General features: G+C 46.1%; 1 protein-coding gene across 12 annotated transcripts in view; it reads left to right on the plus strand.

The window, feature by feature from the left end:
* The window catches only part of SIPA1 (signal-induced proliferation-associated 1), a 310,973-nt gene that overhangs the window by 218,101 nt on the left and 65,818 nt on the right, over positions 1 to 27,054 (plus strand). For all 12 annotated transcript variants that reach the window (XM_063945192.1, XM_063945198.1, XM_063945195.1 and 9 more), the window contains 4 exons: positions 21,898 to 22,172; positions 22,257 to 22,427; positions 23,369 to 23,435; positions 25,426 to 25,537. In XM_063945192.1, coding sequence (XP_063801262.1) covers positions 21,898 to 22,172; positions 22,257 to 22,427; positions 23,369 to 23,435; positions 25,426 to 25,537 — 625 coding nt within the window. The remainder of the gene's footprint in view (positions 1 to 21,897; positions 22,173 to 22,256; positions 22,428 to 23,368; positions 23,436 to 25,425; positions 25,538 to 27,054) is intronic.

Consider the following 27,054-nt stretch of genomic DNA (forward strand, 5'->3'; position numbering starts at 1 on the left):
TCACAAGCTGTGTTCCCAGCAGGTGACAATTAAATTACCCCTCCTACTACAGAAAAGGGGTATTATTCCACACTATATTGTGGTACTGAAGCCAGAAGGCTAGGTGAGACTTATTCTAAAAAAAAAAAAAAAAAATTTTTTTTGAACACTTACAAAGGTTCAAATTAAGATGAAGTCACTCAGAGCAGTGATAACGAACCAGGAAGAAGGGGACTATATAGTGTCCCGGGACATCAGGGATGCTTACCTCTATGTCCCAAATTTGCCCTTCTCACTAAGGGTACCTCAGGTTCGTGGTGCAGAACTGTCACTATCAGTTTCAGACGCTGCCGTTTGGATTGTCCACGGCACCCCGGGGTCTTTACCAAGGTAATGGCCGAATTGATGATTCTTCTTCGAAGAAAAGGCGTCTTAATTATCCCTTACTTGGACGATCTCCTGATAGGGGCATAGTCCAGGGAACAGTTGGAGGTCGGAGTAGCACTATCTCGGATACTGCTACAATCAGCACGGGTGGATTCTAAATATTCCAAAATCGCAGCTGATCCCGACGACACGTCTGCTGTGCCTAGGGATGATTCTGGACACAGTCCAGAAAAAGGTGTTTCTCCCGGAAGAGAAAGCCAGGGAGTTATCCGAGCAAGTCAGGAACCTCCTAAAAACAGTGCATCATTGCACAAGGGTCCTGGTAAAAATGGTGGCTTCCTACGAAGCAATTCCATTCGGCAGATTTCACGTAAGAACTTTTCAGTGGGATCTGCTGGACAAATGGTCCGGATCGCATCTTCAGATGCATCAGCGGATAACCCAATATCCAAGGACAAGGGTGTCTCTCCTGTGGTGGTTATAGAGTGCTCATCTTCTAGAGGGCCGCAGATTCGGCATTCAGGATTGGATGCTGGTAACCACGGAGCCCAGCCTGAGAGGCTGGGGAGCAGTCACACAAGGGAAAAATTTCCAGGGAGTGTGATCAAGTATGGAGACTTTTCTCCACATAAATATACTGGAGCTAAGGGTAAATTTATAATGCTCTAAGCTTAGCAAGACCTCTGCTTCAAGGTCAGCCGGTATTGATCCAGTGGGAAAAACATCACGGCAGTCGCCCACGTAAACAGACAGGGCGACACAAGAAGCAGGAGGGCAATGGCAGAAACTGCAAGGACTTTTCGCTGGGCGGAAAATCATGTGATAACACTGTCAGCAGTTTTTCATCCCGGGAATGGAAACTGGGAAGCAGACTTCCTCAGCACGACCTCCACCCGGGAGAGTGGAAACTTCATTGAGAAGTTTTTTCCACATGATTGTAAACCGTTGGGAAATACCAAAGGTGGACATGATGGCGTCCCGTCTGAACAAAAAACGGGACAGGTATTGCGCCAGGTCAAGGGACCCTCAGGCAATAGATGTGGACGTTCTGGTAACACCGTGGGTGTACCAGTCGGTGTATGTGTTCCCTCCTCTGCTTCTCATACCTAAGGTGCTGAGAATTATAAGACGTAGAGGAGTAAGAACTATACTCATGGCTCCGGATTGGCCAAGAAGGACTTGGTACCCGGAACTTCAAGAGATGCTTACAGAGGTCTTATGGCCTCTGCCGCTAAGAAGGGACTTGCTTCAGCAAGTACCATGTCTGTTCCAAGACTTACCGCAGCTGCGTTTGTCGGCATGGCGATGGAAAGCCGGATCCTAAGGGAAAAAAGGCATTCCGGAAGAGGTCATTCCTACCCTGGTCAAAGCCAGAAAGGAGGTGACCGCACAACATTATCACCACGTGTGGCGAAAATTTGTTGCGTGGTGTGAGGCCAGGAAGGCCCCACAAAGAAATTTCAACTCGGTCGTTTCCTGCATTTCCTGCAAACAGGAGTGTCTATGGGCCTCAAATTGGGGTCCATTAAGGTTCAAATTCGGCCCTGTAAATTTTCTTCCAGAAAGAATTGGCTTCAGTTCCTGAAGTCCAGAAGTTTGTCAAGGGAGTATTGCATATACAAACCCCTTTTTTGTGCCTCCAGTGGCACTGTGGGATCTCAACGTAGTTCTGGGATTTCTCAAATCACATTGGTTTAAAACCAGTCAAATATGTGGATTTGCAGCATCTCACATAAAAAGTGACCATGCTCTTGGCCCTGGCCTGGACCAGGCGAGTGTCAAATTGGTGGTTTTTTCTCAAAAAAGCCCATATCTGTTTGTCCATTCGGACAGGGCAGAGCTGCGGACTCGTCCCCAGTTCTCTCCCTAAGGTGGTGTCAGTGTTTCACCTGAACCAGCTTATTGTGGTGCCTTGCACCTACTAGGGACTTGGAGGACTCCAAGTTGCTAGAAGTTGTCAGGGCCCTGAAAATATATTCCAGGACAGCTGGAGTCAGAAAATCTGACTCGCTGTTTATACTGTAGGCACCCAACAAGTTGGGTGCGCCTGCTTCTAAGCAGTCGATTGCTCGTTGGATTTGTAACACAATTCAACTTGCACATTCTGAGGCAGGCCTGCCACAGTCTAAATCGGTTAAGGCCCATTCCACAAGGAAGGTGGGCTCATCTTGGGCGGCTGCCCGAGAGGTCTCGGCATTACAACTCTGCCGAGCAGCTACGTGGTCAGGGGAGAACACGTTTGTAAAATTCTACAAATTTGATATCCTGGCAAAAGAGGACCTGGAGTTCTCTCATTCGGTGCTGCAGAGTCATCCGCACTCTCCCGCCCGTTTGGGAGCTTTGGTATAATCCCCATGGTCCTTTCAGGAACCCCAGCATCCACTAGGACGATAGAGAAAATAAGAATTTACTTACCGATAATTCTATTTCTCGGAGTCCGTAGTGGATGCTGGGCGCCCATCCCAAGTGCGGATTATCTGCAATACTTGTACATAGTTACAAAAATCGGGTTATTATTGTTGTGAGCCATCTTTTCAGAGGCTCCGCTGTTATCATACTGTTAACTGGGTTTAGATCACAAGTTGTACGGTGTGATTGGTGTGGCTGGTATGAGTCTTACCCGGGATTCAAAATTCCTCCCTTATTGTGTACGCTCGTCCGGGCACAGTACCTAACTGGCTTGGAGGAGGGTCATAGGGGGAGGAGCCAGTGCACACCACCTGATCCTAAAGCTTTACTTTTTGTGCCCTGTCTCCTGCGGAGCCGCTATTCCCCATGGTCCTTTCAGGAACCCCAGCATCCACTACGGACTCCGAGAAATAGAATTATCGGTAAGTAAATTCTTATTTTTTCTCCAGGGTTATATAGCGCTGGGGTGTGTGCTGGCATACTCTCTCTCTGTCTCTCCAAGGGGCCTCAGGGGGAACCTGTCTTCAGAAAAGAGATTCCCTGTGTGTGTGAAGTGTGTCCGTACGTGTGTGTCGACATGTTTGACGAGGAAGGCTCACCTAAGGAGGAGGGGGAGTGCATGATGGTCAGGTCGCCGTCGGCAATGCTGACACCGGACTGGGTGGATATGTGGAATGTCTTGAATGCACATGTAAATTTACTGCATAAACGATTAGACAAGGCTGAAGCTAGGGATCAGTCAGGTAGTCAAACCATGCCTGTCCCTGTGGCACCAGGACCTTCGGGGTCTCAAAAACGCACCATATCCCAGATCACTGACATAGATACCGACACAGATACTGACTCTAGTGTCGACTATGAGGATGCAAAATTACAGCCAAAGGTGGCGAAAGGTATTCGTTACATGATTATTGCCATTAAAGAGGTTTTGCATATCACTGAGGAACCCCCTGTCCCTGACACGAGGGTACACATGTATAAAGGGAAAAAGCCTGAGGTCACTTTTCCGTCCTCATTTGAACTAAGCGACTTGTGCGAAAAGGCTTGGGAATCTCCAGATAGGAGACTACAAGTTCCCAAAAGGATTCTTATGGCGTATCCCTTTCCACAAAAGGACAGGATACGATGGGAATCTTCGCCGAAGGTAGACAAGGCGCTGACACGCTTATCCAAGAAGGTGGCACTGCCTTCTCAGGATACAGCTTCCCTCAAGGATCCTGCTGATCGTAAGCAGGAGGTTACCATGAAGCACATTTACACACATTCCGGTACTATCGTTAGACCTCCTATGGCATCGGCCTGGGTGTGTAGTTCTGTCGCAGCATGGACAGATTCCTTATCTACGGAACTTGACACCCTAGATAAGGATACCATTCTAATGACCCTAGAGCATATCAAAGATGCTGCTTTATATATGAGGGATGCTCAAAGAGACATTTGTTTACTAAGCTCCAGAATAAATGCTATGTCTATTTCTGCTAGGCGACTCCTGTGGACCCGACAGTGGACGGGGGATGCCGACTCAAAGTGGCATATGGAGTCGTTGCCTTACAAGGGGGAGGAGTTATTTGGAGAAGGCCTCTCGGACCTTGTCTCTACTGCTACGGCCGGTAAATCGAATTTCTTACCTTATGTCCCCCCGCAGCATACTAAAAAGGCACCTCATTATCAAATGCAGTCCTTTCGTTCCAATAAAAGCAAGAAGGTACGGGGATCGTCTTTTCTTGCCAGAGGAAAAGGCAAGGGAAAAAAGCTGCATGCAGCTAGTTCCCAGGAGCAGAAGTCCTCCCCTACATCTGCAAAGTCCACCGCATGACGCTGGGGCTTCCCGGGGGGAGTCAGCTCAAGTGGGGGCACGTCTTCGATTTTTCAGCCAGGTCTGGGTTCACTCACAGGTGGATCCCTGGGCTATAGAGATTGTTTCTCAGGGATACAGGCTGGAATTTGAAGACGTGCCTCCTCGTCGGTTTTTCAAATCGGCTCTGCCAGCTTCCCCGTCAGAGAGGGAGTTAGTGTTGACTGCAATTCAAAAATTGTATCTTCAACAGGTGATAGTCAAAGTTCCTCTTCTCCAGCAAGGAAAGGGGTATTACTCAACCCTGTTTGTGGTCCCGAAACCGGACGGTTCGGTCAGGCCCATTTTGAATCTAAAATCCCTGAACTTGTACTTGAAAAAGTTCAAGTTCAAGATGGAATTCTCAGAGCGGTCATCGCCAGCCTGGAGGGGGGGGGGGATTGGATGGTGTCCCTGGACATAAAGGATGCATATCTTCATGTTCCGATTTTCCCTCCTCACCAGGCGTTCCTGAGATTTGCAGTACAGGACTGTCATTACCAATTTCAGACGTTGCCGTTTGGGCTTTCCACAGCCCCGAGAATTTTCACCAAGGTAATGGCGGAAATGATGGTGCTCCTGCGCAAGCAGGGTGTCACAATTATCCCATACTTGGACGATCTCCTCATAAAGGCGAGATGTCGGGAGAAGTTGCTGGACAGCGTGTCGCTGTCGGTGAGGTTGTTGCAGGGGCACGGCTGGATTCTCAATATACCGAAGTCCCAGCTAGTCCCTACAACGCGCCTGACCTTTCTGGGTCTGATTCTAGACACAGACCAGAAAAAGGGTTTTCTTCCGATGAAAAAGGCTCAGGAGCTCATAGCCCTGGTCAGGAACCTATTAAAGCTAAAAAAGGTTTCAGTGCATCACTGCACGCGTGTCCTGGGGAAGATGGTGGCATCGTACGAGGCCATCCCCTTCGGAAGGTTCCATGTGAGGACCTTTCAATGGGATCTACTGGACAAATGGTCCGGGTCCCATTTACAAATGCATCAGAGGATCACCCTGTCTCCCAGAGCCAGGGTATCTCTCCTGTGGTGGCTGCACAGTGCTCACCTCTTAGAAGGCCGCAGGTTCGGAATTCAGGACTGGATCCTGGTGACCACGGACGCAAGCCTCCGAGGTTGGGGAGCAGTCACACTGGGAAGAAATTTCCAAGGTCTCTGGTCGAATCTAGAGACTTGTCTCCACATCAACGTCCTGGAGTTGAGGGCCATATACAACGCCCTACGCCAGGCGGAGGCATTGCTTCGGGACAAACCGGTTCTGATTCAGTCAGACAATGTCACAGCAGTGGCTCATGTAAACCGCCAAGGCGGCACAAGGAGCAGAACGGCCATGGCAGAAGCGACCAGGATTCTTCGCTGGGCGGAAGGCCATGTAAGCGCCCTATCAGTTGCATTCATCCCGGGGGTGGACAACTGGGAAGCGGACTTCCTCAGCAGGCACGACCTGCATCCGGGAGAGTGGGGACTTCATCAAGAAGTCTTCGCACAGATCGTGGGTCGGTGGGGACTGCCTCAGATAGACATGATGGCGTCCCGTCTCAACAAAAAGCTAAAGAGACCCTCAGGCGGTAGTGGTGGACGCTCTAGTGACACCTTGGGTGTTCAGATCGGTCTATGTGTTCCCTCCTCTACCTCTCATACCCAAGGTGTTGAGAATAATAAGACTAAGAAGACTAAGATTGGCCACGAAGGACTTGGTATCCGGATCTGCAAGAGTTGCTCACAGAAGATCCGTGGCCTCTTCCTCTAAGACAGGACCTACTGCAGCAGGGGCCCTGTCTGTTCCAAGACTTACCGCGGCTGCGTTTGACGGCATGGCGGTTGAACGCCGGATCCTAGCGAAAAAAGGTATTCCGGAGGAGGTCATTCCTACCCTGATCAAGGCTAGGAAGGACGTGACATCAAAACATTATCACCGTATATGGCGAAAATATGTTTCTTGGTGTGAGGCCAGGACTGCGCCTACGGAGGAGTTCCATTTGGGTCGTCTGCTTCACTTCCTGCAAACAGGAGTGACTTTGGGCCTAAAATGAGGGTCCATAAAGGGCCAAATTTCGGCCTTATCCATTTTCTTTCAAAAGGAATTGGCTTCTCTTCCTGAAGTACAGACATTCGTGAAAGGGGTACTGCATATTCAGCCTCCTTTTGTTCCTCCGGTGGCGCCGTGGGATCTTAATGTGGTATTAAGTTTCCTCAAGTCACCTTGGTTTGAACCACTCACAACAGTGGAGTTGAAATATCTCACTTGGAAAGTGGTCATGTTGTTGGCCTTGGCTTCTGCGAGGCGTGTTTCGGAATTAGCGGCTTTGTCACATAAAAGCCCCTATCTGGTTTTCCACGTGGATAGGGCAGAATTGAGGACTCGTCCTCAATTTCTGCCTAAAGTGGTCTCTTCTTTTCATATGAATCAACCTATTGTCGTGCCTGTGGCTACACGGGACTTGGAGGATTCCGAGTCCCTTGATGTGGTCAGGGCTTTGAAGATTTATATGGCCAGAACAGCGAGGGTTAGGAAAACTGAAGCGCTGTTTGTTCTGTATGCAGCCAACAAAGTTGGCGCGCCTGCTTCAAAGCAGACTATTGCTCGCTGGATCTGTAACACGATTCAGCAAGCGCATTCTACGGCAGGATTGCCATTCCCTAAATCGGTTAAGGCCCATTGCACTAGGAAGGTGGGCTCGTCTTGGGCGGCTGCCCGAGGGGTCTCGGCATTACAGTTGTGCCGAGCAGCTACTTGGTCGGGGTCAAGCACCTTTTCAAAGTTCTATAAATTTGATACCCTGGCTGAGGAGGACCTCCTGTTTGCTCAATCGGTGCTGCAGAGTCATCCGCACTCTCCCGCCCGTTTGGGAGCTTTGGTATAATCCCCATGGTCCTTACGGAGTCCCAGCATCCTCTAGGACGTTAGAGAAAATAAGATTTTACACTTACCGGTAAATCTATTTCTCGTAGTCCGTAGAGGATGCTGGCCGCCCGTCCCAAGTGCGGACTTCTTCTGCAAGACTTGTATATAGTTATTGCTTACATAAGGGTTCTGTTATAGTTTCATCGGTGTAGACCGAGACTATGTTGTTTGTTCATTAACTGGGTAGTTATCACAAGTTATACGGTGTGATTGGTGTGGCTGGTATGAATCTTGTCCTGGGATTCCCAAAAATCCTTTCCTCGTACTGTCCATCTCCTCTGGGCACAGTTTCTCTAACTGGGGTCTGGAGGAGGGGCATAGAGGGAGGAGCCAGTGCACACCCAGAGTCCAAAGTCTTTCTTAAAGTGCCCATGCCTCCTTCAGAGCCCGTCTATTCCCCATGGTCCTTACGGAGTCCCAGCATCCTCTGCGGACTACGAGAAATAGATTTACCGGTAAGTGTAAAATCTTATTTTTACTAAAGCTCTCTAGTGATTTGTGTTATTGAGGTCCAGACTACCTTAGTGATTGCTTCACCCCAGATCTGGGAGAGTAGCCTTCTGTCTTAGGAATCAGGGAGAGCTCCCTGAAATTTGTGAGTATCTTGGACATCCTGGGAAAATAGGCAGCTACCTGTATGGTACTTTTATTTATACCAGGGAAATAACAACGTTCTCCCTTATTTTGGGTGCTAGTTATGTTTGTATAATGTGTAATAGAGTTGTGTTAAGAACAGGTCTAATGGTTGTGTTTTCACATATTGGCAAGTAGGCCATGTGCTGCTAGCTGAGTGACATACAGATGGTATAGGTGTGAATGATCTCAAGTCATATAGGGAAGGGGGACGAGGACTTTAGACTGCACACCCTAATTCCAAACATAATAAGAGGTGCTATCATGCTTGTAGATCCACACAAAAAAAATGCAGATGAACACTATATACTAGTACTGAGCGCTGTTAATCAGAATTATAATACACTCTGCAATCTAACATAGAGAGAGGTGGTTAGCATAATTCTTGTCCAAAAATATGGGCCCACCAGTGTTAGGGACCCACCAGATGAGATCACCAGGTTGCGGTTGGTGGGCCCATATTTTTGGCCCAAAATTATGCTAAGCACCTCAGTTTTGCTCTATGTTATATTGCAGAGTTTATTATTATTCTGATTAGCAGTGTTTAGTACTATAGAGTGTGCATCTGCATTTTCTTTTTTTCTATGATCTCATGTCATTAAGATTAAGATGGAAATCATTTGTATCAACTGTGCCTATGATCAACAACACTCTGACAGGAGAAGTTGTACATAGCATCCCAATCATCTTCTGTTATTTAATAGACTAAATAAATTATAGTTTAAAGCTGACTGGTTGCTATGGGCAATCTCTTTCTTAGTTTCATTGTGCCCTTGTGCAGTAACTATGTAGATTAGGAAAAGTCTGTCCTCAAGCATTTATCTGAATGTGCTCTTTACAGTCTATACTGTCCACTGCATCGACTTCCGCTCTACCTCACCGCTTCCTGGTAGTCTGGAAGAAGCTGACCTGGATGAGAACATGCTGTACTATAAGTGGCTAGAATAAATATTATCCCCGAAGAGCAATATTTTATATTTATTTTGCTAACTACCTGTACATGTTGCACAAAGCACTACGTACAGATGTGTCCACTTACATCTATCCTACTTGCACGTTAAACAGCCCTTCTTGTCCCACCATGCCGTGGCGTGACTTGGTAGCGCTGACATCTTTACGTGCAACTTTTTCCATTAAAATGTGTCTTATTCGCAAAATGATGCAAATAGGATGCACAATCAGTTTATGCTGGTTAAAATGATATGCTGCACACCTATATTCTGTGTGTGACCGTGGCTGTATCTGCATACGAAATGCTACGTTACATTGTCAGTGGCTGTTCTCCTAGAAAACATTGTAACGTACTATTTCGTATGCAGATGCAGCCTCAGCCACACACCGAATATAAGCATGCCGCATATCATTTCAATCAGCAGTATACACGTGTGCGTCCTATCCACATAGCTATGCAAATAAGACATATTTTCTGCAAAAAAGATGTCTGACACTAACAGAGTTGCATGGCACCTTTCAGCTCATTCCCGCTATGTGGCATATTGAGGCAAGATACCATCAAATGAAATACGTTAACCTGAGAACGGGTGCTCCTGTAACAGTTACATCCTCCATTTTTGTAGTCCAACCAAGTTGCTCTAATAATAACCCAAGCAGTGCAGACTATGAGACAGTAGATGGAGCTATTGAGCACACATCAATTGTTTTCTGCCAAAAAGCCAACAAAATTTTGTCTGTTTTCTTGGGCAGGACTCCCTTGTTAGATGTGCTGATTGAGATATATTGACATATGACCATGCATATTGTATTGATGTTGTGCGCCGCTTTTCATACTTCCCATTGGGAAGCTGGAGAAGAGGCTCACAGATGTCTTACAGTCACTTTTATTGATGCATTCAGCAAATACATAAAGTTGGAAAAAAGAGATTTATGGTAGACTTACCATTGTTAAATCTCTTTCTGTGAGGTACAGTACACTGGATTCACAGGGAATAACATTGGGGTGTAGAGTTGGATCTTGATCTGAGGCACCAACAGGCTAAAGCTTTGACTGTTCCCAGGATGCACTGCACCGCCTCCTCTATAGCCCCGCCTCCAGGCACTGGAGCTCAGTTTTGTTAACCAGTCCAATGCAGTAGCAGGTAAGAGAGATGGTAGGTGTTAGTCACATAAAACCACATTCTCACAACAGGAGAAGGGACTAGCGGCTAATGCCATACAAACCCAAAAAAGCTAAGTGTGTCAGGGTGGGCGCCCTGTGGAATCCAGTGTATCTCACAGAAAGAGATTTAACAATGGTAAGTCTACCATAAATCTCCTTTTCTTCAGCGGGGTACTGGTATTCTACAGGGAATAACATCGGGGATGTCCTAAAGCAGTTCCTCATGGGAGGGGACGCACTGTAGCGGGCACAAGAACCCGGCATCCAAAGGAAGCATCCTGGGAGGTGGAAGTATCAAAGGCATAGAACCTGATGAACGTGTTCACTGAGGACCACGTAGCCGCCTTGCACAATTGTTCTGTGGATGCTCCACAGCGGGTCGCCCAAGGAGGTCCAACAGACCGAGTAGAATGTGCTTTAATAGCAGCAGGAGCTGGAAGACCAGCCTGTGCATATGCTTGTGCAGTCACCATTCTAATCCATCTGGCCAAGGTCTGCTTATTCGCAGGACAGCCACGTTTGTGAAAACCAAAAAGTACAAAACGGGAATCTGACCTCCTGATAGAGGTAGTCCTTTCCACATAAATACGGAGAGTGCCACATCCAAAGATCTTTCTTTGGAGGACAAATCAGAAGAGATGAAGGCCGGAACCACAATCCCCTGTTTAAGGTGAAAAGATGATACCACCTTAGGCAAATAACCTGGGCGAGTTCAAAGAACTGCACGGTCACAGTGAAAAATCAGAAAGGGTGGACGACAGGACAAAGCTCCTACGTCTGACACCCTCCTAGCAGAGGCAATAGCCAATAGAAACACGACCTTAAGCATAAGGCATTTAAGGTCCACAGACTCAAGAGGTTCAAATGGAGACTCTTGTAGGGCATTCAGAACAACAGATAGATCCCATGGAGCCACAGGAGGGACATAGGGAGGTCAAATCCTTAGAACACCCTGAGTGAAAGTGTGAATGTCAGGAAGAGATGCAATTTTTCTCTGAAACCACACAGACAAAGCAGATATATGGACCTTGAGGGAGGCCAGACGAAGGCCCAAGTCTAGGCCTTGTTGTAGAAAAGCCAGAAGCCTGGAAGTTCTGAAAGTATATGAATCATAATTCTTAGCAGCACACCAGGTGAAATAAGAATTCCAGACCCTGTAATAAATCTGAGCCGAAGCTGGTTTACGGGCTTTTAACATAGTTTGAATGACCAACTCAGACAATCCTTTTGTTCTCAGGAGTGAAGCTTCAAGAGCCACGCGGTTAAAGCCAGTCTGGCCAGGTCCGGGTTGACACAAGGGCCCTGAATGAGGAGGTCTGGGCGTCGAGGAGGTAGAAGAGGATGCTCTATTGAGAAACCCTGCAGGTCTGAGAACCAATGCCACCTGGGCCACGCTGGAGCAACTAGAAGTAGTATTCCTCCTTCTTGCTTGAACTTCCGTATTACCCTGGGCAGGAGTGACACTGGAGGGAACACGTATGGCAGCCGAAAGTTCCATGGAATTGCTAGTGCATCCACGAACGCTGCTTGAGGATCCCTTGTCCTTGCTCCGAAGACCGGAACCTTGTGATTGTGTCGAGATGCCATCAGGTCTACATCTGGTAGGCCCCACTTGTCCACTAGGAGTTGAAAGACCTCTGGATGAAGATTTCACTCTCCGGCATGCACGTCCTGACGACTGAGGAAGTCCGCTTCCCAGTTGAGGACTCCCGGAATGAACACTGCCGATATGGCTGGCAGATGGCGTTCTGCCCATTGGAGGATTTTTGACACTTCCATCATTGCCATGTGGCTTTTAGTGCCACCCTGATGATTTATGTACGCCACCATGGTGGCGTTGTCTGATTGTACTTGAACAGGCCTGTTCTGTACCAGAGGCAGGGCCAGTGTCAACGCATTGAACGCTGCCCGCAATTCCAGAATGTTTGTCAGAAGGAGAGATTCCTCCCTGGTCCACCGACCCTGGAGAGAGTGTTGCTCCAACACCGCGCCCTAACCTCGCAGACTGGCGTCCGTTGTCAGGAGGACCCAGTTGGAGATCAAGAAGGGACGGCCCCTGCTCAAATGTTGGTCCTGTAGCCACCAGCTCAGTGACAGACGGACCTCCGAAGTCAAGGAGATCATTTGAGACCTGATCCGATGAGGCAGGCCATCCCACTTGGAAAGGATTAACCTCTTCAGAGGGCGGGAATGAAATTGAGTTTACTCTACCATGTCGAAAGCCGACACCATGAGGCCTAGTACCTGTATTGCTGAGTGTACCGACACTCTCTGGCGAGAGAGGAAGCATCTGATCTTGTCCTGAAGTTTCAGGACCTTCTCTGGAGGCAGAAACAGTCTTTGGCTGTGTGTGTCCAGCAGTGCCCCCAGGTGCGCCATGCTCTGAGCAGGGACAAGCGAGGACTTCTTCCAATTGATGAGCCACCTGTGGGCTTGTAGGAATTGGACCGACAACTCCAGTTGACTGAGGAGGACATCTTGGGAGTTCGCCAGGATCAGCAAGTCGTCCAGATACGGCAGGATCCTGATTCCCTAACGACGGAGGAAAGCCGTCATCACTGCCATGACCTTGGTGAAAATCCGAGGTGCCATGGCCAGTCCAAAAGGCAAAGCCTGGAATTGAAAATGAAGGTTGCCAATAGCAAACCACAGATATTGCTGATGTGAAATGGCAATAGGTATAAGCATCCTGTATGTCCATGGATACCATATAGTCCTTGGGTTCCATGGCCAGCACAATAGAGCGCAGGTTTTCCATTCAGAATTTGGACACTCTCACAAACTTGTTCAATGATTTGAGGTTGAGGATAGCCCGGAAAGACCCATTTGGTTTCGGAACAAGAAATAGGTTTGAATAGTAACCCCTGCCTCACTGGGACAGAGGTACTGGCACTACCACTCCTGTTTCCAGGAGGGATTGTACAACCAGGTGTAGAGCTTGCGCTTTCACCGGATCCGAGGGGATTACCATTGAACAGAACTGGCGAGGGGGACATCTCTTGAAAGAGATTGCGTACCCGTGAGAGACAACTTCCCGCACCCAGGCATCTGAAGTGGTCTTTAACCAGGCCTGGGCGAACTGCAGAAGTCGGCCTCCCACCCTGGGGTCCCCCAGGGGGAGGCCCGCCCCGTCATGCAGCAGGCTTGTCTTGTTTGGAAGCAGGCTGACGGGCGGCCCAGGATTGTTTAGATTTAGGCTTAGGGTTTTTGGAAGCACGAGCCTATCGTGGATACGCTTGAGCCTTTGCTTTCCCTGGAGATTGAAAGGAACGAAAGGTGGTGATTTTAGCCTTCGGAGCAGAAGGATTAGTATTTGGGAGAAACGCAGTCTTGGCCGTAGCCAAGTCAGTTACAATCTTGTTCAGATCCTCCCCAAATAGGATATCTCCCTTAAAAGATAGCACCTCCAAGGTTGTTTTGGAGTCCAGGTCCACCTTCTAGGACCTCAACCACATAATTCGACGAGCCAGGATAGACGTAGTAGATGCCTTTTGCCGCCATTACTTCTGCGTCAGAGGCCATCTCCTGAATATAATGGGAGGCTGTGGTAATATAAGACAGATATTGTCTGGCAGTGACAGAAAAATCCTGGGGCAGCTCATCTTCAATTGTCTGAACCCATGCTTCAATTCTTTTTGCAGCCCAAGAGGCTGCCATAGTGGGTCTATGCACAGCACCTTCAGGCAACCCTCCACGCACTTATCCGTTGGTTCCTTCAGCAAGATGACGGTGGTGACAGGCAGAGTCGAGGACACCATAAGGCGGACGACATGAGAGTTCACCGGTGGGGGAGTCTCCCATTTGTTACTCAACTCCGCAGGGATAGGGTAATGAGCTAGCATCTTCTTGGATAGGGAAATCTTCTTTCCTGGAGACGCCCAGAATTCCTGATGTATGTCAATTAAATGATCAGAGTGTGGTAAGACTAGCTTAGCAACCTTCTGACATTTGAATTGATCAGGTTTCTTAGATGTAGAAGTGGGTTCAGCGTCATCCTCCATTTGGAGAATCAGCTTAATAGCCTCCACTAGGTCAGGAACATCAACCTGTGTTATAGAATCCTCATCAGAAGCAACTGTATCAGTGTCTGATGGATCAGTATATTCCCCATCTTCATCAGAAGAATTATTCAAAATATTAGTGGATTGGGAGGAAGAAATACCCTGCTTGGAGGACCCCTTGGCCCCTTTCGAGGGGCGAGGGGTAGGTTGAGCAATCAAAGATTGATATAATTTTTGCACCTGAGTAGATAGTGAATCCACCCATGGCGGGTTCACCACAGGAACAATGTGTGGCTGTAGCGGCACAGGAGGGCCCATAGGGGGCGTGAGATGCGATACCAGTGTAGATAGCATATTTGAAAATGCTTCCCAGGGTGGTTCCTGAGTAGCAACAGGTGCTGTGGGCTGGCTGGGAGATGTATGACACATAGTGCCTGAACCAGTAGCTAAAACTTCCCCCTCAGGTAAATCCGTGGTGCAAGCACTGCATGATGCAGGAGCGTCCGCGGATTTCCCGCCCTAGGTAGCAAACATTATAAGAAATGTAGCCTCAGAGCGTGACAGTAGAATGTAGCCAGACAAATTTAATACCTGCAAATAACCCCCTGTGTTATGTGACAGTAAATACCGAGCACAAACAGAGGATTTTAGCGGTATGAGGTGACTGAAACACACAGAGAAAAATACAAAGTAGTATATCCTGTGTAGTACTATATATATATATATATATATATATATATATATATATATAAAAATAAATAAATAAAAGACCCTGACGCACCTAGCCTCCCAGGGTACAGAATATAGTGATAGCGAGTAGTGTGATACAGAAGAATGGAATCCACACAACAGCTCCAGGCACACTCAGTCACATGAACAATGCAGATGTTATTACGTATAAACAATAAAACTGCACTGGAATAGTAATTCACATATTACTATGTATGAGTATAGATATAACAATGCACAGTAGATACTAGATGTATATCACAGAATACTTGTACTAAATATTCAGATAGCACTACACTTGTTCTTAACTAACACTGTCTAAAATGACATGTAGAATACTTAAGTGTCTAAAAGCACAGCTCTGATGAGGCAGGTGGCTTTACAGAGGAGACAGAGCCCTGCAGTCCCGGAGATCAGCCCAGCTAGTAGTGAAGATGGCGCCAAGAACTCAGTCAGGGAGTGAGGGAGAGTGAAATGCAGCTCCAGGGCGTGAACACCAGCAGTAGATGGCGGCCAGAGCTGGGGGAGGGGCTACTGGTCAGCGCCTTATCCCCTCTGTTGGACTTCACCATCAGGTACTGTGGAGCCTATGTAAAACGGATTTTAACAAATTCGACCTGTACTTCTTGCCCTGGTGGATATAGTGCGGTCCCTGTGCGACACAGTGTCCACGCCAGCGGCGCGATCCGTCACCTGGTATCGCGTCCAGATCGCAATTTACCTTACCTCCCCCCTTCTAGTGCAACCACGCGATCCTGGAGAATTACAGCGGGGGTGTGCCTGAAAAACCGGTGTGTCTCCGCCGCAAGTACCCGGGAACCAGGCTGTGGGAGTATGCAGCGCCGCTGAGGGAGGTGATGGAGCCGTTGCACAGCATGTCATAAAGACATAGAAAGTGCTGCGGCCCTTGAAGTTTTCTAAAGAGCTCTTTTCGAAGCTGCCTATCGCAGCCCCACCTGTTAGCTGCCTGCACTGCAGGCACCAACTTACAAACTGAGCTCCAGTGCCTGGAGGCGGGGCTATAGAGGAGGCGGTACAGTGCATCCTGGGAACAGTCAAAGCTTTAGCCTGTTGGTGCCTCGGATCAAGATCCAACGATGTTATTCCCTGTGGAATACCAGTGTACCCTGCTGCAGAAATATATGTAGATTTTATTTTGACACAGTGATTTATTTTCTAAATCAAGCCAAAAGGTGTGTACACAAGGTAAGATTTTTTTCTTACGATTTTGACTATATAGTCAAAATCGTAAGGAAAGTTAGTGCAGATCGCAAAGTGAAAGTCACCTTGCGTTCCCGATGCACGGTCCCGCGAGGTCGGTATCGCAAGCCTAGATAGACTGTGCAGGCAAGTCAATTTTGACTATCTCGTAGAAAAGATAGTCAAAATTGACACTTAGACAAAATCGTACATAGTCAGTATCGCAAGCACAGTCATCTATGCTTGCGATACTGACCTAGCCCCTATCACATAGTGAGAATCGGCATTTAGCCCGAATCTCACCATGTGTACACACCTTTAGTTATCAACTACTGTATTTTGTTTTAACTAATGACTGCAATCCACTATAATGCTGAGGCATTTTACATAGATAACAATGGAATGCATTTGCAGGAGTGCCACAGGCTGCTTGTCCAGTACCAAATCAAATTACGTTTGGTCAGTGCGATAGGCATGTCACAATCCGCTTCTCTGGTTTAGCTTACCTCCTTCATATAACCATCCTGACAGGTCCTGAGACAATCCAGTTTTCTTGCTTAGTGAATTTTCCCTTACCTGTCCCATAGGTCAGGTTTTCTGCAGCCTTGTTTCTGAACAGATGAACAGACGTTGCTATCTTGGAGCATGTCAGCTGACTGCACTCAGTGCTCTTTGCCGCAGCTAACACTGGCAGCGAATCAGAAACCTGCAACTCCTGTGTACTCATTCATTCTGGGCCAGAGCAATAAGTCCCATCCTGACTTCTAGGCTGCTATTTGCAGTAAGCTATATTGCTATTGCTGGTTCCAGAGTATTGTAGACTACAGTTCTCAGTTTTTCACAGTTCTCTGTATTGCTGGATTCCCTACTTGTGAAGCTTCTCTAACATTTCCATGTATCTTGTCATAGTTTCTAAATTATAGCATACCTGTTTCCTCTCTCACAGCTTTGTACAGACTTCTGCATTGGTTCACATACTTCTGAGATATCATATACAGATGTGTCCTCTTACATCCTTGTTGCTAAACAGCTGTTCAAGTTGCGCCATGCCGTGGCGGGACTCAGTAGTGCAGAGCGTGGTTTTTTTTTAATTTGCCACGGAAATGCGTCTTAGTTGCACAAACAGATCTTGCTGATTAAAATGATATGCAGCATGCCTATAATCTGTGAATAATAGCGTCTCTATCTGCTTGCAAATACAGTCACAGTCTATAGGCATGCTGCATATCATTTTAATCAGCAGAAGCTGCTTGTGCGTCCTGTTGCATTACATTGTGACTAAAACACATTTTTTTTGCAGCAAAAAAAGATGCCATGCACTACCGAGTCACAGTCTCACCTAAGTTTCCAGCCTGCAGTTTCCTAATTGCACAGTGTTGTCTCAGTCTTGGTCGCCAGTAGCTGGTTCAGTGCTTTCATCAGTCTGCTACAGAGATCCTGAATCCTGGCATGCTGTTAACTCCTGAATTCCCTGTGGGTACATTTCCTTTGCTTCTAGTCACAGTACCAGCACCCAGCATCAGAGACTCTGTCTCTCAGTGTCCAGAGATTACTACATTGCAATTAAAGCTCATTTATAGTACTGTAGTTAGATATAAATGATGCCCGGCTACCGTTCCATTCTTCCCTGTTCAGCAACTACAACCACAGGTACCAGCCCAAAGTCTTGTTACAGAACTGTAGATTCCAGTCAGAAGTCAGTTCAAGTCCGTATCCAGTCCAGTTCAACCCAAGTCTAGTTCAGTTCAAGTCTTGTCCCAGCCCGATTCAGTTCAAGCCTGGATTCAGTTCAGTCCAATTCCAGTTCCAGCTTGGTTCAGTTCAAGCCCGGATCAAGTCGAGTTCAGTCCAGGGGGAAGGGTCCGAGTTTGCAAAGGTCCATGATTTTAGTGGCCCAATTACATTTCCCTGCAAGTCTGGTTCCAGCCCGGTTCAATTCAAGCCCGGATTCAGTCCAGTTCAGTCCAAGTCTGGTTCCAGTCCAGTTCAGCTCAAGTCCGGATCTTGTCTTGATCAGTCATAGCAACTGATTCCAGTCCGATGTTCAGCCTTGTTCACTGGTATCAGCCCAGTTTCCAGTTCCACTGGTTCCGGCCCACTGTTCAATCCAAGTGCCGCCACTCAAGTACCGCAAACATTAGATAGGGCAAAAGCAGGTCCCAGTCCCTCTTATCCTGCGATACTGCCCGCCTTATCATCTCCTTAATGGTGCTGTTAGAGCATTCTTCCAATCTGTCCTATTGCGGATGATACACCAAAGTGTGTATTCTTTCAACCCCCAACAGACGGCACAAATATTTCACTAGTTTAGACGTAAAAGGCGTCCCCTGGTCAGTCAAGATCTCTTTTTGTATTGCATGTATAAAGCATTAGCGATTTCCAGGCGATAGTGCTAGACTTAATATTACATAGCGGTATCACCTCAAGGTACCAAGTGGCGTAGTTGGCCACCACTAAAATATATTGATGCCCATGAGCAGATTTTTTCCACCGGACTTACCAGTTCGCTCGAAAAGGTATGGAAATGATAGGTAAAGGGACCAGGCGTCATCTAAACTCTGGTCTGGTGCTGTCTTCTGGCACACTAGGCATTCCTGGCAATACTTTTTCACTGCAGCAGGAATGCCTGACCAGAAGAATCTTAACTGAATTTGTTGGAGAGTTTTCTCTTCTCCTAAATGACCAACCCACAAATGCGGGTGAGCCGCTCTCAGTACCAACAGCTCGTGTTTTCTTGGAACCAGCAACTGGTCTATTTTTTTTTACCCTGCACATAAGTTACGCGGTACAACAAATCATTCTTTAACATAAAATAAGGTGTGCTCTCTGGTTGTAAGGCATTTACTATTTTACCATTTATCATTACAATGTTTTCAAAAGTATTTACGAGTTTCCAATCATTCTGCTGATCTCAAACAAGGTCCTTTAAGTAGAGATTTTTGTCAGTGGGTAACCAATTCTCCTCTACCCCGCTTCCCTCCTGCTGTTCACCTATTAAGGAAGGTTTGTTAGCCTCAGGACTGAGACCTCTCGCAGTCCTCATGTCTTTGGGCATCTCAACCGTTGGCTCCCTTTCACCGTCATGCCAGATGACCACCTCTTGCAACAGCGGAAAATCACGGCTTAAGATCAAAGGTTAAGGGGTCTTAGGGGCCACAGCATTCACTATTTTAAATAGCCTTTCTTTAACACCACCTGTAGCTGTACTCATGGGTATTCTTCCAGCTCCCCATCTATACACAATAACTTTATAGAGGGTAAAGCTTGGTAAACTCCGTTAGGTACCAGCTTAGCCGAAATAAACTTAGCATGTTTAAATTAGCAACATTAATAAGCAAATTGAAAGCTTTCAGCTAGCTTTGGGTGTGCTCCACCTACCTGACCTCACTGTCATAAAATAAACATACAATACAGTGTTTCTTGGCCTCTGAGCCACATGCACCAGCTTCAGTTATGTTATCTGACCATTTGATGTTTAAATGCCGGCTTGACTCACCCACCCTGTTCTGTTAGAGTGGCTCAGTCTCACCAAATCGCGGTGCAGCAAGGAGCGTCCTGCAGTGCATCTTGCTATGGCTGTAGGTAGATCCTGTCACTGTTCCAGCATCAAGCAAAATAGTCCCTGTTTGGGCAACAAATGTGACAAGGGTCACATACACCAATATATAAATTCCAATTGACATGTTCCTTTCGCCACAGCTTCCAAGACAGGCAGACCTTAGCACAATAAATTTCTTATGGGGCTATCAGTGTGGGCCACTAGTGAGTCCAACACTAAAAAAGTGCTTCATGTGTGGCGCACTCTTTTAAATTGATATGATAGAAAGATTAATACATAATTTTTATTAGTATATTAAAATAAAACTCTTAGTCAGGCATCCTATCCATTTGTTAGCCTGAGAGTGCATAAAACTTTTGCCAAATTGCCTGAATTAAATATTCATAAATGCTTATGGCAATACTAATTAAATTGGACCTAACGAAATATATAATACAATTAAAAGTATCAGTTCTTATGGAATTCTGACAATTTTATGGTTCCTCATGGAGTAAACTCCCCAGTTTCCTGATGAATATTATTGCTGCAAATAAGCATAAATGACGTTGTAGAAAAGGGAAATTTCATACATTGGATCCAGCAGCATATATGGATTTTGGTAAGTGTACTTGATAGGAATTACCATGTACAAATGATGTCCTGTTGTACAGGGTGAGATCAGTCTGTTATATTCTTAATTAATTGCTCACATATGAAGGTTTTGAAAATGTATCATGAAAAGACATTTCAAGCAGAACTGACACTGTTGCTCCCAATCTGTGGTGCCTCTGGAGGTGTGCGTTCAGCGTCCTGCTGGGGAGTCTCCGTTACTGTCCGGGAACCGAAATGAGAACCGGGCACCAGGTCGGGTATATTCCCCTGCTCCTACGGAAGTGATGAGCGTCCGAGTTCTCACTGGGTGAGAAGTGAGAACCGGGCGCCAGATCGGGTATATTCCCCTGCTCCTGAGGAACCATAAAATTGTCAGAATTCCATAAGAACTGATACTATTAATTGTATTATATATTTCGTTAGGTCCAATTTAATTAGTATTGCCATAAGCATTTATGAATATTTAATTCAGGCAATTTGGCAAAAGTTTTATGCACTCTCAGGCTAACAAATGGATAGGATGCCTGACTAAGAGTTTTATTTTAATATACTAATAAAAATTATGTATTAATCTTTCTATCATATCAATTTAAAAGAGTGCACCACACATGAAGCACTTTTTTAGTGTTGGACTCACTAGTGGCCCACACTGATAGCCCATAAGAAATTTACAGTTACCTTTTGCTTTGTGGCGCACCTCCAACCCATAGTGATTGTTTGTTACACGTTTTTTTTTATAACCGAGATATTAATAAATACGGATTGGTTGGTTCTTATAAATTCTAAACACAATGTTACCTGTGCATGGTCTTTTTTTTTAATACTGACAGTCTTTTTGAAGAAGACCTTAGCACAATGTCAGCAGGTTACAGGCAAGTCAAAGGTTATAGCACAGGTCACAGTAAGTCACACAATCAGCCATGTTCAAACAGCAGATCCAGGACAACTGACACTAGCCACCCCTGGTCTATCACCTGAGCGACTCATTCACCATCAGGAACCCTGACTCTTGTGACTGAAACCTTTTTAACAAACTGACAGGTGTTTGTAATCATGCCTGATGCTGCTCAGACTTGAACACCCAAAATACCAGGACTGGATCTCACATCCAGTAGTTCTATAACCATGCCAGATTTCTGCTGTCGCTATCACTATATATATATATAAATATATACACACACATACATACAACTATGGAAGGTAGAGCTTCAAGTGATAGGGAGTGTGGTGACCATGCAACGTATGAAGGGGTATACCGCACTCCCTCAGTTCAGGGGAAGGCATGTCTATTTGTATCATAAGATGTACTTTAGTACAAGGTTAGAGAAGACAGTGGTTCTTATACCAGATGATATCCGATAGCACTTGGAGGAACTACTTATCTTTAGTAAATATGTATAATGTAACCATAATGCCTTGGACAAAATACAGATATTTCACAATAATAGAGCTAAATATGCATGTTAAGAAGCCAAACTATCAATTTTGGGGTAATTCCACATTCTGTTCTTACCTTACATAACGCCACATACATTTATCACTTTAGGTTGTGTCTGGTGGCTGTGAGACCCGTGAAATTCCATTGCTGAGAAATGGTCTTGGGCAGCTCGGGTTTAATGCAGATTCTGGTGGCTTTGTGACGGAGGTGGAGAGGTTTAGTATGGCAGAGACTGTAGGACTTTGTCCTGGAGCAAGGCTGGTAGCCATTTGTGGTCAACCCTTCTGTTCTTTGACCACTGAGGATGTCCGCTCTCTTTTCATCCGTGCAAAGAAGGTGACAGTAACGACTCTGCCCCCGGATGAATCAGGGAAGCCCCGCAGGTAAAAAAAACAGCAGGAATTACTTGCATGGCCATTTAAATGTGTAAATGCTGTTTAAAACATTTTACTGGTCTTGATCCCCAGGAGCTTCTCTGAGTTGTATGTGAGGTCACTGCAAGAACAGAGAATCCTGAGGCGTTCAGAAGAAGAGATAGAAGAAAAGGCTGAGGTGAAATCAAGAAAAGAAGACCCTGCTTCAGAGACTCAGAAAATCCTGCGCACCCTTTCTGTGCAGGAGGAGAGGACAGAGTTCAGGTAGCACACTGCCTTAAAGTCAAAACTAAGACATGTATCAATTACACATTGTGATTATTAAAATAATTTTGCTGGCTTTGTTCTGTTCAGTAGATCTGACAAGATTAACTACTTGCATGGGAATAACTTCTTACATGGAAATAATTTATTATATGGGAATAACTGCCTGCAAATATTTGACAGGACGCATTGGCGGCACAATGGCCAAGCCCCCCTCCTTTTCACATTTGCCTAGACATGGACATTTGGGAATTAGATGCGCTGAAATACTTCTGTGTTGATGTAACATTCCAATACTCTGACTACAGGTTGTTCTATCTCCACCACTCCACATCCTTATGTCCCCTATCTTGAAGACTGATTACCCTAGTCAAAGATGAGACACTTTTTTATAACACTATAATAAATGTGATCTTGAATTAACACTTTTGACCCTTTATTTTTAAAGTATATTAGGTGCAAATCTGTTGTAGCGTAAGGTAAGAGATAGCAGGGAAGGGCTCCCTAAAAAGGTGAGACTCCCTAATGGGGGAAATATTACCTTGATTATAGTTCTTGTTTAATATTGTTGTGGAGATGCACAACATAAACATTTTGGAAGCATGAATAGAAATATGACCTGAAAGGTGTAGTGAAGTAAGCCTTTCATTGGACAGGTACTGCAACCTTTTGATACGTGCTAGAGGGGATGTTGTATGGGAATAATTGTATTTATTGTTCAGGAGTATTTTGTTATTATCTTCTTCTTGGTTTTGCTATTTTTCTCATTGTGAATTATCTTTTCTACATTATTTCTATCAATGTTAATATTTTGGGATGAAAATCGATGCTTCTTTTCCAGCCCATTGTCCTACTGATTTGGTTATCTGGCTCAGTTTCCATTAGGCAGTAAGCTAACATTTTGCATCTCTGTTTTTTGTATTATCTTCTTCTTTTGCCAGGTTCAATAATGCTGATTTGGCTCCTCCTGATATTATTCCTCAACATGACCCATCAAGGGATGAAGTGGTGAGAACGAAACCCATTTTCTGTCCGCTTACTGATGTCTTTTCCATAACCACTTTGTGTCATACATTCAGCCAGCAATTTACATATTGTTTGATACATATCTATACAGTAGTAAATTTACCACAAAGCAACCCAAGCGGCCGCTTAGGGCCCGGCGGGACTGCTATTTAAACGAGGGTATATTTACTTGAGTCCCCGCTCCTAGCTCCCTGTGCATCTACTGGTGAGTGGGTCACACAGCTGCTGAACACTGCGGGGAGACAGAGGGGGGATTTGCCACCCCTTGCTGTATGTCTGCGGGGGAAGAGAGTTTGTGGGGGGAGGGGGGAGTGTATGCCGGCCAATGGTGAATTTCTGCAGGGGGAGAGAGTGGTGGTTTCAGGCTGTATAATGGCCCTCATTCCGAGTTGTTCGCTCGGTATTTTTCATCGCATCGCAATGAAAATCCGCTTAGTACGCATGCGCAATGTTCGCACTGCGACTGCGCCAAGTAACTTTACTATGAAGAAAGTATTTTTACTCACGGCTTTTTCTTCGCTCCGGCGAACGTAATGTGATTGACAGGAAATGGGTGTTACTGGGCGGAAACACGGCGTTTCAGGGGCGTGTGGCTGAAAACGCTACCGTTTCCGGGAAAAACGCAGGAGTGGCCGGAGAAACGGTGGGAGTGCCTGGGCGAACGCTGGGTGTGTTTGTGACGTCAACCAGGAACGACAAGCACTGAAATGATCGCACAGGCAGAGTAAGTCTGGAGCTACTCTGAAACTGCTAAGTAGTTAGTAATCGCAATATTGCGAATACATCGGTCGCAATTTTAAGAAGCTAAGATTCACTCCCAGTAGGCGGCGGCTTAGCGTGTGTAACTCTGCTAAAATCGCCTTGCGACCGATCAACTCGGAATGAGGGCCCATGTTGGAAGAGAGATGGTGGGGGGATTTCTGGCCACTGCTGTATAGTGTGTGTGTGTGTGGGGGGGGGGCGTGATTTGCTGGTCACTGCTGTATAGTGTGGGGAGAGAGGGGGGCTGCTGGCTGCTGCAGGGGAGACGGGGGGGGGGGGGGGGGGGTTTGGTTGCCGTCCGCTCCTGCATGTCTGCAGGGGCAGAGAGAGGGGAAGGGTTGCTGCCCATTAATATATTTCTGCACGGGGAGAAGGAAGGGGGTGTTGCCAGCTGGTGCTGTATATTACGAGAACGAGAGAGGGGCTGGGGGTGATATATATATCACAGCCTGCCAAACCTGCCACTTCAAATATACATCAGCCTGCTTGCTGATGGCGACCGGGACAGGCAGAGGAGAGCTGCTCTGATGCAAAACTATTACTGCCCCTCACTCACACACAGCCGCATCCTGGACATTTGCACTTTGATGATCTATTATGACTAATTTATAATGCCTATGTGCATGTTTTTTTCATGTATATCACAGCCTGCCAAACCTGCCACTTCAAATATACATCAGCCTGCTTGCTGATGGCGACCGGGACAGGCAGAGGAGAGCTGCTCTGATGCAAAACTATTACTGCCCCTCACTCACACACAGCCGCATCCTGGACATTTGCACTTTGATGATCTATTATGACTAATTTATAATGCCTATGTGCATGTTTTTTTCATGCAGGGGCCTTTGGTGTGTTTTTTCCATGCGATGCCTACAGATATTAGGGTTGGTGTGGCGGTTTTGGTAAGGCTATTGCGGTTAGTTTAGGGGATTGGGTTAGGGTTTTTTTTGGAGAGGGACTCTGGGCCCAACAAATAATGTAAGGTGTATGAATCAAGAATGAAAATTTAGTTCTACGGATTGTCTGAGGGTCCCACACTGGTATCTTTCCTAGAACACCATGAGGTCTAAATCTGGCTCTGTATCTGTGTATAATGTTTTGTCAAGCACTGTACATATTCTAGTGATTTGTAATATAGGGTATTGCACCTTTAAAAAAAACATTTACAGTGATATTGTGTTAAACAGTTTATTTTTGGTTATCATTTTAGATTATGGATGATACTTTTGAGGATTCTCAGGAGGAAATAATTGCAACCAATCTTCATGTTAAAGAAGAAAGGCTCTCCCCTGTACCCTCTTCTCAGGAACCCATCAAAAACAGTAAAATCAATTTACATAACTTTCATATTTTCCCCTTTGTACTTTATGTATTAACAACTGCCCTGAAAAGAATATTATTCATGTTACATCTTGTGACCATTAACATTTTATGTAGAGACTTAAAAAAATATTAGATATGTTGTAGTACAAAGTAAATTGCTAATTAATGCAAAACTCTGGGGGTCATTCTGACCCGTTCACTTGCTGCTTTTTATCGCAACAGAGCAAACGGGTACCCACTGCGCATGCGCCGGCGCCGTAGTGCACCGGTGCATGCCAGACGGCCGAAGGCGGTAGCTGGGCTGCGATCTCCTCTGCTTGATTCACAGGCAGAGGCAGTCGCTGGGCGGGAGGGGGCGGAACGGTGGCATTTGGTTGCCATTTCATGGGCGCGGTCCGGCCAACGCAGGCGTGGCCGGACCGTGTGGGGAGTGGCCCGCAGCAGCTGTGTGACGTCATACGTAGCCACTGCTGGCCGGGTTGCGACGAGTAGCTCCCGGCCAGCGCGCTAAAGCTGCGCTGGTCGGGAGCTACTCTGGAAGTGCAAAGGCATCGCCGGCACTGACATGCGGGGCGGACTAGCCCTGTGCTGGACATCCCCCCGCATGTCAGCATGAATGATCGTAGCTGTGCTAAATTTAGCACAGCTACGATCATCTCGGAATGAGGGCCTCTGTCCTCTAGGCCAAAGTTTCTGACTTTGATCAATAAACCATATTATCTTATTTTATTTGTTGGGTTTAGTTAAAAGTAAACTCTGAAGATCCTAAAAATAGTTTCTAAATATGAAATGCTCGTGTTATATTATTGAAACAAACTTTTCTTTTTTTTAAAATAAATAATTCAATTTTTCTAAAGCTATGACTGTCCAGGTCTGTCTTTTATTCTGGGCTTCTGTTTTGGTCCATATACTTAATTGTATATTACAATATTAGGCCCAAATTTATCAAGTCTTGGAGAGTGATAAATTGCACGGTGATAAAGTATCAACCAATCAGCTCCAACCTGTCATGTTACAGGCTGTGTTTGAAAAATGAGAGGAGCTGACTGGTTGGTGCTTTATCACCGTGCAATTTATCACTCTCCAAGGCTTGATAAATCTGAGCATTAGTATGATCCACCCTTGGGCTCACTAAGGGCTTCCAGTTCCCCTGGGCATGTGTGAACTGGCTAGCCACTTTGCCCGAGCAGATTCTTTCACACTGGCCCGATGAAGCGAAACTTAGCCACCTCGGTGTGGTTTTGATAGTATATAAATGCGACTGGATGTTTTCTATTGCTGAGATAAGCAGTGACAGACAACTAGCCCTGTGGTCATTTATTAGCTAATAGATCCTTAATCTTATGCCATGTGCAATAGTATAATGTACGAAACATGGCCAAAGGTATATAGACACCCCTTCTAATTCGAGTCTTTGCCCATTTCTGCCACTCCCATTGGGTGCTAACAGGTACTTACAGCCATGCATTCTCCATAGTCATACATTAGTAGTAGTATCGGTCATACTGAAAATCAC

The sequence above is a fragment of the Pseudophryne corroboree genome, chromosome 11, assembly GCF_028390025.1.
Source record: "Pseudophryne corroboree isolate aPseCor3 chromosome 11, aPseCor3.hap2, whole genome shotgun sequence".
NCBI lineage: Eukaryota > Metazoa > Chordata > Amphibia > Anura > Myobatrachidae > Pseudophryne > Pseudophryne corroboree.